This window comes from Tachypleus tridentatus, chromosome 8 (genome assembly GCF_004210375.1).
Source record: "Tachypleus tridentatus isolate NWPU-2018 chromosome 8, ASM421037v1, whole genome shotgun sequence".
Taxonomy (NCBI): domain Eukaryota; kingdom Metazoa; phylum Arthropoda; class Merostomata; order Xiphosura; family Limulidae; genus Tachypleus; species Tachypleus tridentatus.
Genome location: NC_134832.1, coordinates 134,989,777 through 135,008,807, shown reverse-complemented (window position 1 = coordinate 135,008,807; position 19,031 = coordinate 134,989,777). Strand labels below are relative to the sequence as shown.

Genomic DNA, 19,031 nt, shown 5'->3' with positions numbered 1-19,031 from the left:
ATCTAGTGGAAAGCTTAGAATACTTAAGGGAACAAACCATGGATCTAATAAATTTTGTATACATTTTTTAGACATTCTTGTTGTTTGGAAGAATTATTTTGGTAAATTTTACTTGTTTGAAACTTAAGACAATTTTCTTCTATTGGGAGGAATCACATAAGCATTATTAGTTTGAGAGTATGGTAGCAATAGCAAAATATTCTAACACCTAAAATGTGACTCAAATTTATTTATTGAATATTAATTTTAAATTTATTGTGTACTGAAAAAATTACAGGAATAAGAACTTATATTGAAAGCAAAGTGTGCGAGCGTGTAATTGATATAAATGGATTTTGATACCATTTTGAAATGTCTGAATTCACTGCTAAATGTCTTAACACTAGTTTCTTATGATTTATAACTGCAATGAAAAATTGTTTTAAAAGAAACATGTTAAGGATAATTATTGAGAGTTTATGAATGTATAAAGTGGAACTTTTTGATACAAAAACAAATTTAAACCCTTAAGATGAAAGGAAGTCTTTTGATTCTTTTTTCAGAAGAAGTGTCTATACAATTTTGAAATTTTTAAGACTTGAATGTTATATAATTTGGTTTATTTTTTTATCAACTTGTTTAAGTTTAAACCATTTATTGTTTGGTAAGTTTTTACTAAGTTTCATTTAGTTTGGTTAAGCATTTAATCAATGAAATGGGAAAAAGATTTCTTACACTAGGAGGGGTTAATCAGTTGAGCTTCTTATGGGTAGGAACAGTATGAAAGTAAACATGTTTCTTTATATTGTCTAGTAAAGGTATTGAAATTTAAGCCTTTTTCTGTTCCTGTCTCTTTCAAGTATTTCTAGGTATTCATTGTTCTTATTGTATAAAAACAAACTTTATCAAGAAAAATTCTTTTAAGTTAGAATTTTTGTGATCTAGATTGTCTTGGTAATTAACATATATTTACCAGAATAAGTTATAAGCGAGTTAATTAGCTGATTAAATAGTTTAAAGTAAATGAAGCAAATTTCAGGTTTCTCTTCAGAAGACTGAAGATATAGGTTAGGACAACCAAGAAAAAGTTATTAGTTACTTACTGAAACATAAGTAAGTGTTGCTTTTTTCTGGAGAGAATAGACTATGAAACAAAGTACTACTGAAATTTTGTAGCTTTTTTCATTGTTTGTTTTCTTTATATGTGTACAGTAATAATGGTACAAGTTGTATTCAGTCTATCATGTTTGTTTTTCACATACCCTGGTGCTTTGTGCAATAATATCCTGATACAAATTTAATTATTTTAAAGTTGCTAGTTATATAGAATTAAGTCAGATGTAAAATATATAGTAAGCATATTAGGACTGTGATTTTTGTGTGTGTGTGTGTGTGTGTGTGAATTATCTGCCTTGCTTGAGGCAGTCGTAACTCTTCTAAGACCTTCCCTTATCTGGAACAAGCAAGATATGTCAAGATATTAACTACGGATCTTAAATTGAAGTTTTGATCCTTTATTAGTATAGTATTAACTGAGTAGTTTGATTTAAAAATTGAAAAATGAATTTATTTTTTAAAATCCCAGTTTTTTTAATTTACAAAATGTTATTGTCTCAGAATACAAGAATAATTGTATGTTTTGGAAAACATCAGTAATTTAAGATGTATCAAGAGTTTGGGTAAAAGGGTGACAAAATCATTCCTTGGAATTATGTTTAGTGATAAACATTCTCATTTATAAAGTGTGAATACACTTTACACCATTTTAAATAAAGTGTTATGTATCTGTATTGTGATATTTTATTACAAATTCTTCATACTAAACTTTTGCAAAGTCTTGCTGTTCCTAAGAAATTAAATTGGCTTAGTAGTTTAACTACCACTATTTTAAACAATTGTTGTTTTAATTAGTTATGTAACTATAAAAACAACCTTTATTTTGCATCAAAGCAAAATAAATTTAAATCTATGTAATTGATCAGTTATAAAAACATGTTTCTTACTTGACTAGTTTGGTAGCTTTTTTCTTTCTTTCAGCATAAAAAGATTTTTATTCATTAATAATTAATTTAAGTAATAGTAAGTTTCCATGCTATTGGAAACACTTATTAATACCTACAAACCCATAAACACTGTGGTAGTGTTTAACTTTTATGGTGCACTGAGATTTTAATTAGTGCTTAAAAACATTTAAATTTTTAATGTAAATAAAAGGTTGGTTGTTTGGCTTGTTGAAAACTGTATTATGATCTATAAGAAAAGGTACATGTTAATGAATCCAGATTATATCTATAAGTTTCATATATTTTGACTTAGTAATGTTTTAATACTTTGGGGTCATCCATGTGGAATTAATTCTAGCTTTTTTCTTTCTTAAAAAGTTGATTTCTTGTGAGATAGTTTTGTTTTTATGACTTATACAATCTTGGTTCAGTCTTCTAGGTGGGTCTTAACATGGTGAGTGTCCAGACAGTGATGGTCCAGCAGTAATGGTAAACCTTGTGTGACAGAAGAAATAGCAGGAAACCTGAGCACAAGTGGTTTACTAGAATGATTATAGAATGATTTAAGGAAGTTTAGGTTATGTAGTTTGTCAGCCTCATAGTTTTTAGGAGTGAATGTGTACATACAAGTACAAATTTTGAAAATGGCTGAAAAAAAAAGGCATAATATATATATTAAGTATCTTAGAACTGTTATTGTTTTATATATTTTTATAGACATTATATTTTGCTTTAGTAGTAAATTCATACGACAGGGTTTTTATATTTGCTAGGTTTTGGTGTTGTGATGACTTTAAAACAATTGTTTGTCCTTTAACAAACCATTGATAGTAATGGTTAAGCAGTCAAACCTGATTTATTAAACTTAAATGTTCTTTAAATATAGATAAATCCACTTGTTTAAGACTTGTCCATTAATATTGTGGTGCATGATTTTAACTTTGTTATAAATAAATATATGGTTTGGGTATATGTTGTTTTTCAACATTATAGAAAAATGTTTTATGTACTTCAGACAAGTTAGGTACAAAGTACTTCATTTCATGAATTTATTGTTGAGTTAATGCACTTTCAAATGGGATGTTAAGTAGTTATACATCCAATATTTGGTAATTTTACAACAGTTCTCATGACTAGAGTTGTTAGGTGGTTCCACAGTCACTGATAGGTATTTCTAAAACAGTTAATTTATAGTTTTTCAGTCAGTGACAAATTGTTCTATATTTATTGTTAAAAACTGATTATTTTCAAAATCCAAATAATTAGGGAAAATATTTTCCTCAGGTATCTTGAAAAATTTATTTATGGCTGTTGAACAAGTTTATCTTTTTGAAAGAAACTAAATTTTCAATACTGTTGATTTTGACTGAAGAATTGACTTGAAACTTAACATATGTCTTGATACTAGCTTGCTGTAAGGTTGTAATGTGATTTCTTAAAAAAAAAAAGTAATTTGGAACATTTCTGCCATCATGAGTAAATTTTGACATGTACAAACAATATGCAATTTTATGATACTTGTAACTTTCAACAATGAACAGTCAAGTACCATTATAAAAATTCAGGATTAGAGAAAGAAATACAGTAATTATTTGGATGACAAGCGACATGAGTGTGAGTGTACTTATACATTACCTAATTAACACTTGCATAAGCCTTTCACCCTGAGAAAATATGCTGTGGTGCTTTATTACTTACTAGAAGACAGAAGGTTGGTTATGTGGGAGAGGTCAATTTATAGAGATATTATAGTCTAAGCTAGATGTAGGTGGCATGTTCATCATCATTAGTACTCAGTTGGTTTTCTTCCTATCTTTGACTTTATTTTTATAGTATCCAGATGCTAAAACTATGCAGATCAACCTGACGGGATTTCTGAATGGAAAAAATGCTCGTGAGTTTATGGGGGAGTTGTGGACACTTCTCTTGAGTGCTGAAGAAAACATAGGTGGTATTCCAGCTGAATTTTTAGAGCAAAAGAAAGAAGAGATTAAAAAAAGACAGGTTAGGGGTGTTTGAAATTGCTAGAGTTATGTGAAATAGATGTTAAAGTTATATTATTAAAATGTTGTATGAAAGAAATTGTTAATCAATATTTCAAAACTATAATTCTTGTTCACTGAGGCCCAATGGTGACAGACTGTGAATCTGATAATTCCTGCCTCCTAAATTGCACTATGTACTTTGAGGTTGTGGATGCATTATTTGATGTGGTAAGAGTAGCCCAAGAGTGCATTGAATAGTGTTGGCTGGTGACTAGGTGCAATCTCTATCACTTTAAAGTTAGTGACAGCACAGATAACCACTGTAGTTGGGTGAAATTTAGCAAACTTTTTTAATTATGAAACTTTGAGTTAGGATATTTCACACACATTCTGTTGGGCTACTAATTTAATGTTTTAACTTTTTGACTGTAGTTGCTTTAAAAAATACAGAATTTTATTGAGCTGCAATACTGTATAGCATGCTCGTATTCAACTGTCAGAAGTGGTAAATCAGCAGTCAGTGAGTTATCTCTGAATTTAGATGGATAAAAATTATATTCAAAATTTTATTGAACAACTTTGTTTTCAGTGCATGTGCATAAACTTCTTTATAATTTTGATATTATATGCTTTAAATTAAAAAGGAAAGTTTGATAAATTTTCATCTTTTACTAACCTCTTTCATATGACACTTAATAACTTAAGAATTGCCTATTTTAGATTTTGTTTCTACCTGTATGTGATCTTTTGAGTTTGTTATCAGTTACGTAATTATAATATAAATGTATAGCCTCCGAGCATTTTACTTTACTGGGATGTTTTCTGTCTGTCTCATCCTGTATTTCAAAAAACATGTTGATTAAAAAAAGAAAATTATAGTTTTGAACCACTGACACAATTACAAATATGTTGGCTCACAGTGTCTCATCTGCTACTAGCAGAAACATAAGACTGCAAGTAAGTAATAATTCTTGGTTTTTGTGGTATATTTTTTATCTATTATTGTAAGAGTAAATAAAATATAAAAACCAAAAGTTCATTAGGTTCAGTATCAGATGGAAATCACGAAGTATGGTTGTAATTCAGCCATGGTGCACGTGTAATTTTGTTATTTATTTAGAGAAAGCTGCCTGTAATAATGGTGTTTGGCATACTATGACTTTTCAAGTGTAGCCACGAAGCAATAAAACTAAATCTAGATTTAAAAAGTTCTATTAGCATTGACTTGTGAGAATGAGTAGTGTGTAATTGTCTTGTTATAATAATGTAGTCATTTTAGAAAGAAAAAAATGCTAGTTTAGATATGGTTCATATTTTGTTACTGTCAGTATTAAGGTAGAAAAAAGTAATAGATCGGGTTTAATATCGTACAGAAAAACTTATTGATATTCATTTAGAAGGTTCAAGAAGTTATGAATATGAAATATTAAAAACTGTAAAATGAGAAATATTTTATTCTAAAGAAGACCATCTTGCACTCAAACTTATCAGGGTGTAAGTCAGGTTAACTCTTTAAAAATACTTTATTAGAAAATCTAATTAGCCTCATTTTGTGATGATACATTCAGTTTATTCATTTAATTATTGAATTATAATACTTGATTATCTTATTCAGAGTGACCAAGCCTGTATTCAGCAAGTTAATCAGATTAAATTTATTAAGTTCATACAGTAGCTTTATTTTAAGGAACTTAAAAATGTCTCAAAACAGAGTTGAAAATAATGATAATGGTTACTGTGGTTTGTCACGAAACTGTTACAAACACTAGACAGAAAAAAAGTGAGGAAAGAAGCACTATACTTGTAAGGTATTTACCATATTACAAACATTGTCATTACAAACAGTCAGTTATTTTGCAAATATTCGAGGAACATAAATCCAAGTGAAAGATGGCTTATTCAACATCTTCAAACCTAATGATAGTAATTCTGTAGAATGTTTCTGTAAGTGGTCATTGTTAGATGCAAAACAATTAAGACATCTTTTTCCTTTAAAATGTGCTTTAAAATACTGATATTTATAAAGGTAAGTGGCTGATTGAAAGACATTTGTTGAAGTTATTTGAACAATTTTTAATAGACTGGCATTGAAACAATATTGTTTTGATTACTTATCTTGAACTCTTTCTGTGCAAATAAGCTTGCATGGTCTAATGCTAAAATGTGTAGTTTAGTGCAAAACATTTCTTGGTCATTCTCAATTAGGTGATTGTTGCCAAAAATATGATCAAGAACATGACTTTCATACTTGACAGGCCAAGAAACAAACTTCTGTAATTCTACATTGTTTCAATTTAGCTTGATAATGCACAATTGTTAATTGTTTGTTTAATCTCCTTAGCTAGTGGGTTGGTCTATTTGACTGACCTTGTTAAACCATGATGCTATACAGAGTATATTTCTGAATGTACTAAATGTATTTTCACAAAATCTGGTAAGGTTTTATTAAAATTACAAATCCATTGTACACAAAAGTGGTAAGTATTTATACTAAAAATTTTTTGTGAAGTTTTAAATCCTTTACTAAGTTAGTATGAGTGCTAGGTGATATGTACGCTAAGGATAAAGATGCTTCTATTTCATTGTAGTTTTCCTATTCAGTTTGCTTAACCCTTCAAGCACATGCATTCCTTTAAACTCTTCTGTTCAAGTCACTGAAATACTTTTAAAATGTAATTAGACAACTGCACATTATAACATATGCAAGAATGTTAATTTTACTAACATCTAAATTAATTTTTTTTTCAAAATAAACTTATCAAAAATACTTAAACTTCAGTTTTGTTGTCACATGATGCATGAGTGTTCAAAAACCTGAACATTTGCAATTTCTAACTTGAACCAGAGAACTACAGTGTATCTAAATGTATCTAGACAAAAACTACATTTATTGTATTATTTGAGTGTTATGTTCCAAAGTTCTTTGGCTGAGTTTAGTTGGAACAAGTAATTTTGCCAACCTCTGATGGGCGTCATGCTCACCTTCTACAGTTAGCCTTGAGATTTACAAACCATATGTACTTATTTGATGCATGTGTTTATAACCATTAGAAAAAAACATTTTACACTTGTTTAATAATAATTATTTGGAAGTTAACACTCAGTCCTCATCATGTAGATGTAACTGCCATATTTCTTAATTAAATATCATAATTAGAGACAGTAAATTGTATTTAGGTTTCGATTTCATATTTTAGTTGATATTTTATGCTTTAAAATGCATAATTAAAAGTTTTTTAAACATTTCTTAAATACAACATTGGTAAAGATTGAGAAGGCTTTTTAATAAATTAAAACGGATAATATAAAACTTTGGATTGTAAAATACATTATGATGGCAAATCTATATACATTAGTAAGTTGTTTAATAGTAAGTTTTGGTAAGTTGGCATAAGGTTAAAGGACAATTGAAATTCTGACTTCTGGATATTTGAAATTTTTTGATTCTATAGAAATTAGTATTTGCTTTATAATGTAAATATAATTGAAATTTTTTTCCAGAAAGTACAAACAAAAGTTTCAGTGTATTGAAATCATGAAATTGGGCTGCCATGGTGAGATGGTCAGGGTGCTAGACTTGCAATCTGAGGATCATGGGTTTGAATCCCCATCTCACTAAAGATACCTTTTTAGCCACAGGTATATTATAATGTGATACTGTATCCTACTATTCATTGGTAAACGAGTATTCCAAGAGTTGGTGGTGGATAGTGGTGATAGCTGCCTTCCCTCTAGTCTTTCACTGCTAAATTAGGGACATCCAGCAGATATCCCTTATTGCTTTGCATTAAATTCAAAACAAATCCATGAAATTACCTATTTCAGTATTTATTTATGTGTAATCCCATACTGCTGTAATAAATTGCTACATTTAACCAGGAATGCTCCAAGTGTATGACAAAATGCGTATCTATTCAATTTCTAAAAAGTTTAATGTGCTCAATAAAAAAAAGTCTAAAGATCATTGTACAACAACCATTGAATATTTTTGCAATGATAATGCTATATTCTTGAAAAAATGTCGATGTAATGATAAATTATTTTTGTATGAACAGTATAATGTAATAAAACTTGGTGAAAATACAAATACTTTTATTCCAGAGTAAATTTCAGGCTATCATTAACATCTTTTTTTCTGATTTATATTATTTTTCTTTTAAGCTATATTCTTGCATTGACTTAGCCCTTTGCATATTTAGAATCACAGCTTGTAAAAATAGCATTTCAGATCTATCTTTTAGTCTGTCACTAGTCAGTATTCAGGAAGCTTTTCATTCAGTGCATGTTTAAGAAGAGCTAGCTGAACTTCATGAGGATATACCTGATCAATTAAGTTATGTATTGTTTTATAGTTACATGGTGGTTACAAGGTTGGTCAAATTCATTTACAGAGGGTTAATAAACAAATGAAACATTTGAATCATCAAGAGTGTAAAATTCTTGAAATTTCTTTTGTGATTTTGCTTAAATTCATAGGAGGAGCAGGAAAGGATACAAGCCAATATTAAAAAAATAGATGAAAAAGAAAAGAGCAGAAAGAATGCTGGAGATATAAATGGACAAACTAAAGTTAAAAAAGAAAGAAGTTCTGACAGATCAGATAGGTAAGGCAGGTTGTTTACATTTTTATTGTATCTACAAGGAACTTAAGTTTCTTAAATGGAATGCTGGAACTGTATTTGACGTATAACAGTGCTCAACACTTCAGAATTGTTTTCATTTTATTAGATGATTTTTCATTCATTACATGTATTAAATTTTACAAAGTGATCTCATCAGTTTAAATAAATTGTATTGTTTATTTAGCTTTACCCTTAACGTTTTTGACATTTACTGAAAGATATTTCACCCTTAGTCAATTTTTATCTATATACTACAATCAATACTTTGGATTAGTTAAAATGAAATAATTTTTATACCTGATATGGAAGAAATTATGAGAGTAGCATTGTAAATCTTTTAGCTAAAGCAAACTAAATAAATATTGATTCAAGAGTTTTGTCTAAATTACACTTTATTTAAAATCATTTTCATTTTTTGTGTGTACTGATTTTATTTGCAAAACTTCATGACAGGGATAGCCCTAAACCATCATTGAAAGATAAGGACTCAAAACCTGAGAAAAAACGACGTTCATCTTCTGCTGACAGCCATGATGATAAAGATACAAATCTAAAGAATGCCACACGAGGCCGATCTCGTTCATCATCTCCACATGGAAGGAGACGAAGAGAAAGGTTATTATTTACTTAATTTATTTTTAACATGAACCCTGTTTTAACTTTTTCCAGTCCATTAACATAATAAAAGCTACATTATTGTTACAAAGTTTTTATTCTCATCCAGTTATAGATTAATTATGGCAAAAGCATATTGAAAGAGATAAAGTTTGAATCAAACCAGAATGCTTTCTTATTCTTTACTGAAAGATTAAAAAAATATTTGCAAATTAATGTCATATGGTATCTTACATGAGTTAAATATTTAAAATATCTGTTTTTAATGTCAGTATTTGTGAATGTGCAAATTATTTTGGTTCTGTTTTCATAGGTCTCATAGTCATTCCTCGAGGCATCGATCTAAATCACCTAAACATAGATCACGAACCCCAAGAAAGAGAATATCACCAAGTCCAAGAAAGAGAACGCCTCCAAGTCCGAGAAGAAGAACGCCTCCAAGTCCGAGAAGAAGAACGCCTCCAAGTCCAAGAAGAAGAACGCCTCCAAGTCCGAGAAGAAGGACAACACCAAATCAAAGAAAAAGATCCCCACCCAGCCCCAGAAGAAGATCACCACCACCATCAAGTCCCAGAAGACGATCACCACCAAGTCCAAGAAAGAGGTCACCACCAAGGAGATCTCCAGTTAGACGCAGAAGCCCTCCTCGAAGGCCTACACCACCACCACCAATCCGTAAAGAGTCTCCTCCTGCTAGGTAATAAATTTAGTTTTAACTTACTTTTATATTTTTCTCATACCATTTTTTACCTACTCTTAGCAAGATAACTTTTTAAATTTTCAATGGATATTGATGCCTAAAATATTTTTCATGTATACAACTATTTGTAACAGTAAACAGTATACCATGTATCAAATATACTAAGTATGTAATTGGAGAGAGAGAAAGAGAAATAGGGTTGTAATTCTGAAGCATATCTCAATGAGTAGTTGAAATATTTGTAAATTAACTTGCAGTAAGTGTAAGTTAAATGCCCAATCTGTAGCATAAAAGCTAATATGAAATTTATCTTTTGATACTTGTTTCAAAGAATTACCTCTTTCTACGTCTAAGAATGAAACAGACATCTAAAAAGTTTCATAATTTTTAATTTCATTGTGACTATGATGTTTGTCAAATTTTTATTGTAGTTTCATTATAACAATTACATTAATTTTTTCTTTTTTTTAAATTGTTGACATTCTGTTTACTTCTATTTTGAATGTTTTGTATTTGTAATTTTCATTTGTTTCTTTGTTTTATATATTTGTATAGCTTAACATGATGTGTACATGGGTTATTCTAATGATTATTTCATATTTTTTGTACAAAATAAATATTTAATGTAGATTACGTAATACATTCAGTTGTTTTGGTGAAGTTTCAGTTAACTTTTAGTAATTTTGAAAAAATAATTCCCATATGACTCTTAATTAAGGAAAACATTGCTAGAAAAAATGTTCAAATATGTCAAAATTAAAACCACATCATTCATTTATCACATAATGACTGTGTTACTGAAGTTTTAAACAAAATAAAGGAACATTTGTAAAACATAAAATAGAAGTATATGTTTGTATTGACCAAATGTACTAAACATGAAAGTGTCTGGGTATATCCTAGTGTTAGTTTGCCAGATTGTACTTAAAGGTCCATGGTTAGTGTCTAGTTGCTGCTAAATTATGATCCAGGTTTTGAGACATTTGTGCATTATGTGAGTAATGGTATAATCTCACTATTCAGTTCTAGCTGCCCAAATGTTTTTTTGTTGGTGTTGTTAACTAGCTATTTTTATTTTAGTCTGTCATTTATAACTAATGCAGATATCTGAAACAAATGAGCAGTAAAGAAGAATGTGGAATTTTGAGCATATGACATTTTTTTTTGCCTATGAAGGATTCATAGAAGTGATTTTGCAAGTGCAGAGTATTAAAACTAAATTCAAACAAAAGAATAAAAGAATAATTGTTTTAATACAAATTTGAAATTTTAACAATTTTTAACCCTTTTTTACTGCCTCAGTGAATCACACCAATTACATGACCCCAAAGTAACCATTGGAATTGCGTATTATAGCTCTTAGCATGTTTTGTGCATATTCACCAAGTTTTTTTCAAATTTTTAATGAACATAAGTCTTGTTGACAAAAGATAAATTTCTAAATGAGTATCTTTACTAAAATCTTTTTGCTGGAGTCATTGTTGACTGTTCCCAGGGTAAAGTCATTTTTGTGTAAATTTTATTTACATAATACAGTGGAGCGCCGTTAAGCCATGGCGTTTGGGGGGTCAACCTGTTTAACAGCAGCTTAAGTGGTCCGTGGCTTAAACCTTTGTGATTGAAAAGCCGAAGTCGCCAACAGCTCCGCCGAGGAGCCTCATCTAGGCCATTGCGTGATCATTATATTGGATTATTGAATTAAAAATAATACTTTAATTATTGATCACTTTTTTTACGGATTTACCGCGGATTAACTTTAATGTCTGGAGAGGTGTGATTCAGTAACAATGGTGGCCTCCATAAAGCTGACATAGAGAGCGAATAAGGTAGATTAACGGTTGATTTCTATTGTAATATATTTTATTTATTTCCCAAATTAAAGCAAATCCTTTTTAAATATCCCCTTGAAGTTATAAAGCCAGGATTAAATTCGTAAGCTGCGTTTTTACACGTTCTTAAATTAGCAGTGAGCGGCGATAATCCTCGCTCACAAGACTTGCTACAGCGGCTTAAGCGATTTTGCGGTTTACTGGTCCGCGGCTTAATGGCGCTCCTCTGTATCTAAAATTTTCTAAATAAGAATTAAACTTTTTATGTCAGAAAAATTGTCTGTTATTTCCTCTTTGCTAACTGTATGAGGTTGGCCAATTTGACAAACCTCATAACCAACTTTAAAGGTTGTAAAATGTGAAATAAAATGTGTGGTATTGTTCTGTTCTCTTTAGTAGTGACCAATACATTCCAAACTACTTCCCCTGTGAGTGTCTATTTCTCATCTTTTCACATCTGTTTCTTATGTGTATTTTACTGTTAGCAGCTGAGATAGAAACCTGTTGCTAGTAAAGCAGTAAATCACTATTCTACAGTTAAATTGCTTATGTGACACCAGAGGTAGCAAATTGTGCAATTAAATTACCAGTACTTTTTTACAGATTTTATTGTAAATCCAACTCAGAATATTATGGGAGAGGATTTATCAGCTTGTTTATAGAATGGTGGTTGCAACAAGAATTGTATAAGGTAGTAAAAGTCTGAGAAAATATCCATATTGCTTTATTTTAAGTCTGAGCTGATTTCATAAATATGTAGAAAAACAGTTCTTAGTACTTGCAATGTTACAGAATTTTTATGTATATTTGCATGTTATAGTTGCTAAGCCTTGCCATAAGCCTTTGTTCTTTCACATGGAGGGAGAGGACAGATTAATTTTATAGATTTAAAAGATGTATTTTAGAAAACAGAGGAGTAAATAAACATCTGTTCTGGTGCACGTAAAAGCACTAATTTATCTGGCTTTTTAAATAAACTATGTATGAATTTAAAATATCTCATGTTTGGTGCAGTGACTTTCTCAACAGACTTCAATATTTTCAGTCAAAATGAAAGTTTCTACCTGAGGCCAATTACAAACTGATGTGAGATTTATTTAGTATGCTCTTTCTGTTAGTTATAAACATGCACTTATATAAAGTAGATGTGAGTAGGTGAGATGTTTTAAAAGTGGTGGATCTTTTTGTGAAGTTTGCATTTCTAATTTATTAAGCAATATCTGTTGTATGGTAGGCATAATAAAATAAAACATATTTGACATTTTTCAGAGATTTTCTTTCAAATTAAGAAATAAAAACATACAAAAATTGAATTATAAACTACATTGTAATGTGAATTTTATTGACATGCAATGATTATAAATTTGTTTAAATTTTGAAAATAATTAAAATGTCATGAATAATGTGCCTTTTGACCTGTCCATATAGAGAGGATTAAAGTCAAAACTAGATACTGTTTAGGAAGGGTATTAAGAGTTTCATGCAATTTGGTTTAGTGTTACACAAATAAGAAAGAAAAAAATCAAGTGACACCCTCCCAGTCATGAAATGGTTAATACAATCCTAAAAGTCCTGGGATTTTTTTTCTATAAATTTTGGGAATTAGGGAGCACTATTAACTTCCTGGGATTGCAATCCATAGTTTTGGTTTTACCTTATCAGTATTATTAATAATTGACCTGTCAGTTTAACCTGTTGACTGCTAAGTATTTCAGCTGCTACAATACAACTCTCGTGCTTCTTCATTTTGTAACTTTTTTCGTGACGTCATTTTGGATCGAAAGTGAAACAATTTGAAAGTAGGTTAAATACATGTATGATGCTGACATCTAGCATTGAAGTTAGGTATTATTGAGAATGGCACTGTTACCAATCGGCTCGGACGAGTTGTCTCGTCTACAGCACTGAACAAGTTAAAATATAATCATCGGTTAAATATGTTAATTATATTTTAAATTGGTGGGTCTGCCTTCAGGTGCCTTGTATTTCAGTAAATTGTAAAGCATTTTGAATTTGATTTTTATTTTGTACAATATTAGTTATTATATTGCAATTGTTTAATTTTTTTTCATGTAGAAAAAAGCCATCCCGCTCATCTTCGTCATCCTCATCTTCTTCAAGATCTTCTTCCCATTCTTCTCAGTCTCCTGTTAAAGATGACCCAAGAAAAAAAAGAATCAATTCAGCAGAAAATGAGAAAAGTAACACAGACAAAGTAAGAAACTTTCTTTTGGTTTAAATTTATTTTGATGTCTTTCCTACACACAGTTATTTTAATGCAGAATTTTATTAATTACATATTAAGTTTTTCTCTAACTTTTACAAGTCAAAAAAGAAAATTCTTTCTTTTCTCAATAAATCATTTGTATATGTTTATTTTTTCAAATACAAATGATATATTGTGAACATAGCTACAGTTTTTACATTAAGCATTTTTCATTGTAACCATTGTTAAAATGCATCTGTATGTTTACTTTTATTTTAAACTACATTTTAGTAAAGAAGAATGTCATACAAAACTAACAAGTATTCTAAATTCATTACTTGCTTTTGTTTGTTTATACTTGCAGTATAAAACTAAAATTGTAACACTCTTCCACCAGTATTATTTTAATCAAATTTTATGGTGACAAGTTACTACCCAAGCTAATTGACTTGTTTATGTAAGCTGTAGAATATGTTGTACTTGTGTTAAGTTTTACCTTTATCAGAGAGGACTAAATTCTGGGATGGATTGAAAGAACTCATTAGTTGTGCAGTGTTGTTTGAAAAATAAAATTTTCTCAAGGCATGAGCAGAGATTGAGTTTGTTTTACTGGAAGTTCTATAACAGCATATTAAAATAACAAAAATGCTCATTTTTATTACAAACAGAGATTAACCCTTTTGTAATAACTACCTCTTTAAACACTTCTATGCAAGTCACTGAATCATATTCAAAATTTAATTAACTTTTCCAATGGTTTAGGTATAATATACCTGAGTTCATCTACACATTTGCACACATTAAGTATTTGCACTATAATTTTTAACACAGTATGTGTATTTTCACAAAATTAGGAAAATTTTTAGTAAAGATTACAAGTATTTTGTATACAAAAAATCATATTTTTTTAATTAAGTGTTTTTACAAAAGATTTGTTTGTGAAAGTAGGCTATTTTACTACTAGTCTTGAGTGCAAGGTGATTTTGTTATGATTAAAAAAAACTATTCTTTGTCCCAAAATTCTTAAATATTATTTACATAATATTTAAAACTTCCTTAATATATTTCAAATATTTGTTTTCAGTAAGACTATATTTTGTTATTTTTTATACTCTAACAATGTGTCACTTGACCACCCTCGTAAACATAATAAAATTATCAAATAAATGTAAATTGTGCTTTTTTCTGTCAGAATGACTACATATTATAGCATGAAAATACAAATGTTTAGCCCAAACAATGCTATATATTTACAAATATTGTTTTTTACTTTATTAACCTTCCAGTCATACCTAACTAACACAAGGTAACTTCAATGAAGCAGTGTACATGCAGTTAGGTTATCTACCCAGTAATATGAAACTGATCTTTAGTCTTCTTTGTTTTGGCTATGTTGTAGTGTAGTAGTATTTTGTAATATACAGTCACATTTCAATTATTAAACTTTTTTTTAATATTGAATAATAAATCAAGAAGTAAAGCAAAGTTCTCTTCTTGCTATGACCTTTGTACTGGGTTGATGCTCTAGATGTGTTGCTAAGCCTTTTAGAATTTTGCGTGTTGAGGATATCCAACAAATGTTTTTCTTTCTCTCTCTCTCTTGTGCGGCGCGCGCGCGCACACACACACACACACACACACACACAGTGAGAGAGAGACAGACAGATAGACAGAGTTAAATAACCAGAATAATAAATAACTATACTGATACCATAGAATTCCACTGTAATTTATTGAGCTTACTAACTAAGATTTATTTATATTTAAAAAAAATAAATAAATACATTTACAGGAGAGTAAAGATACCCTACCTCATTGAAATCTTCGATTGAAAGAATGTTGTATCATTTTAAATGAATAAAATGGCAGGGAAAGCTGCTCTTGGGATATTCTAAGCTCTTGATTGGTTATTCACATGTCATCTTTTGAAGTAAGAGTATATGAGGAACAATTTCAAAACAAATGAAAGATTTGTATTGGGACACTGATTCAGTACACAGCCATATTTCAGCAAAATAAAAAGATATGAGGTTCTAATTTTATATTATAGCTTGATAATATCAGTAATTTGAGTTGTACAAAAATATATAGACACAAAATCTAATTTTAAACATTGCTGCGTTCAACGTACATGACTCATTAAAATTTATATTTAGATGTATTCTTTCAATATTTACTTTTAAATTAAGAAATTAACTCTTATATTAAAGTTTGAACTGTATTCTGCAATTTGATTCCAAACTTATTGATATAAATTCTTTAAAGAGTAGTTCAATAAAATTTTGAGTGCAAGTCAACAAATGCAATCACATGGCCTTTGGCTGGCAATCTGATGTGAAAGGGTTGAACAACTTTTCTATAAATTAATGTTATGTGTTATAATTAAAAGCTTTGTCTTATTTAAGTTTTAGTTCCTTTGTTTCAACAGAAACCTTTGCAAAAAATACTTTAAACTGTAGATTTGTCGTCACCAGCTATGTAAAATCTCAACTTTCACACTTCCTCTCTTGACTCATAAACACCAGTCCTGCAGATGCATTTCTGTACAATTGAGTTGGTTAACATGCCTTATTGGTATATAATTCTGAAAGTTCTACTGAATTGAGTGGAATGAACTGATAAGTTTTGTTAACTTGTGATGGGTACCATGCTCACCTTGTGTAATTTCCTTCATCTTTATGATATACACGTAGTTGCTACATATAATGTAGTCATTAGAAAGAACTCATTTTACAGTATCATCTGCCAACATTTATTTTGAGATTAATATGCAGTTGTCATTATCTGATAGATCTAACTTCATGTAGTATAGATGGCTGCTTGATCTCCAAAAACACTTTTTTCTTACCTAAATATACTGTAATTAGAGAAATAGTTAAATAGTATTTGGGTCTTACCTTTGTTTTTTAGTTAATTATATATTATTTATGTTTTAATATATTTGGACCAGTCCGTAATGCTTAAGATCTTGCATGAGGGTAAGATAATTTTGCCATTGAGTAATACATATCTTCTGAAAATACTTTAATTATGCTCCAAGGGCACTGTTGACTAGTGTTAAAATAAATAATAATAATAAGCTATTAAAAATTGACTATATATAAATAAGAAAAGACTTACATTATAAATATAACCAGAACATATTTTAAGATACTACTGTAACTGAAAAGTTGTGTACATTTTTTTCTATTTCTTAATTTTTAAACATATCATTGCATTGTATGTTGATAATATTCATTTAGGAGGTTTTAGAGGCTGTACAAATGAAATATGAAAACTGTAAGATAAAGTATTTTTTATACCTGTGAAAACTGCCTTGCATTTGAATTATCAAATGTTTTAGTGCAGATGTATGAGATAGTTAAATAACATTTTTGGTAGAAAGACTTAAGTAAAATAATGTCGTTCTTGGTGTACAAGATAAGTAATGTATGTTGCAGTATTAGTGGTTAATGCTGAACTTTTGTTGTACTATTATTATTTACAGTACTAGTTCTTTGATGAAATTAGATTAAGCGTTCTGTTATAATTGTATCACTTCTTATTTTTTGATGTTCAATTCTGCACTTTTCCTGTAATTAGATGATTTAATTTTTAAATGGGTCACAGATATATTTTAAGCAAGTATTCTTGATGTTATGCCTGCAGTAGTGCCCTCTATTATGAAAATCTAGTGCAAGTTTTGAACCTTTTATTAAGTGTGTTTTTAGGTTTTGATTAACAAACATTAATGCATTAGGAAGTAGAAGACTAATGCTCTAAAATGTTTTTTATAAAATTTTCTGATAAGAATTTCAAATATAAAGAAAAAGAAAACTTGAAAAGCTTTTAATTATTATGCCATAAGTTCACTTAGTTTATTTCAAATAAATAACTATTTTTAACTTTGAAAAAAAAAACACTGAATCTTAAAATAAAGCATTATTATCTTATGTGCAAAACAATGTAAGAGTTAAATTGTGCTTCTGCATGAAATTAGGTTCCTCCAGTGAAAGAAAAAGAGTCACCTTCTATAGAAATAGTTCCAAAGAAAGACTCTGTTCAAAATAAACGTCACTACAGGACTCACAGTGATCAGGAGTCGAGCAGTTCAGAAGATGAATCCCCAGTCAGGAAAACAGTTGGTGGAAAAGTTAAGAAGAAAGATGTGAGTAATTTTAGTGGCCAAGTTTTGGAAACGTGGGTTAATGTACAGTTTCTTATGTTTCTGATTTAAAAAATTTAATTATTATCTGATTAAATCATTTCAAGTTTCATAATGTTTTTGGATATATATGTATGTATGTAGTGGTGACATTTCTGGTGTGGTTATTTATGTGAACAGTTGTATGTTTCAAGTGGGATTATTTCCAGCCAAAGTCTGATTTCATGAAGTAGAAGGAAAAATATATCACAAATATAGTTTATTATTTAAGTTTAAAAACCAGAATTATTATTAAAATAAAACTAGAGGTTCAGACATACAAAAGTTCATTTAACATGTCATTCCCACAGTTGTTGAATTTTTCTTTTCAATTTTTCTTAGTTTGAAGTTATTTAACTTCTTTATTTTATGTACTAGTCGTTGTTTTGATTAATAATAACTTATAACAATTGTTATTTTTCCAAATTTATATAAACATTGTTTTTAAATGTTTGTGCATATGTAATTTGAACTACGTGATATCAGTCAGGGAAGTAGCTAAATTATTTTTGCCATGATTACATATTATTCTGGGTTATTCACCCTTTGAAAATAAACATCTCAAGTTTGTTATAAAAGTGAGATTAACAAAAGATGCGGTTGTTTGGACTTAGCTTATAGGTCTTGTTTTTTATTGATGCACTTGTGGTGTTTTATTTAAGGATGAAACCAAGAGAAGGAAAAGGTCTTCATCTTCCTCTTCAAATTCTTCTTCACGTTCTCAGTCTCATTCTCCAGCTACTGGAAGAAGAGGACGCTCTAGTTCTTCACCTAAAGGAAAAAGGTAGTTTTAGTATTATAGCTACTATATTTTGTGTAATTAATTTGTGATGATAAATTGTTGTGTTTTAAGTAGAAATTTGTCTTTCAATTAAAATTGTGTACATTTCTAAAGTCAAGGTTTTTTAA

At 29.3% G+C, this 19,031-nt stretch overlaps 1 protein-coding gene across 3 annotated transcripts in view; it reads left to right on the top strand.

Annotated features, from left to right (window-relative positions):
- LOC143223563 (uncharacterized) overlaps positions 1 to 19,031 on the top strand; it is a 45,306-nt gene that overhangs the window by 11,725 nt on the left and 14,550 nt on the right. For 2 of the 3 annotated variants that reach the window (XM_076451667.1, XM_076451669.1), the window contains 7 exons: positions 3,816 to 3,986; positions 8,444 to 8,571; positions 9,043 to 9,204; positions 9,518 to 9,901; positions 13,810 to 13,948; positions 17,919 to 18,086; positions 18,785 to 18,906. In XM_076451667.1, the coding sequence (XP_076307782.1) occupies positions 3,816 to 3,986; positions 8,444 to 8,571; positions 9,043 to 9,204; positions 9,518 to 9,901; positions 13,810 to 13,948; positions 17,919 to 18,086; positions 18,785 to 18,906 (1,274 nt within the window). Of the gene's footprint in view, positions 1 to 1,018; positions 1,093 to 2,413; positions 3,987 to 8,443; positions 8,572 to 9,042; positions 9,205 to 9,517; positions 9,902 to 13,809; positions 13,949 to 17,918; positions 18,087 to 18,784; positions 18,907 to 19,031 lie in introns of all 3 variants that reach the window. The other variant, XM_076451668.1, reaches the window with a different exon arrangement.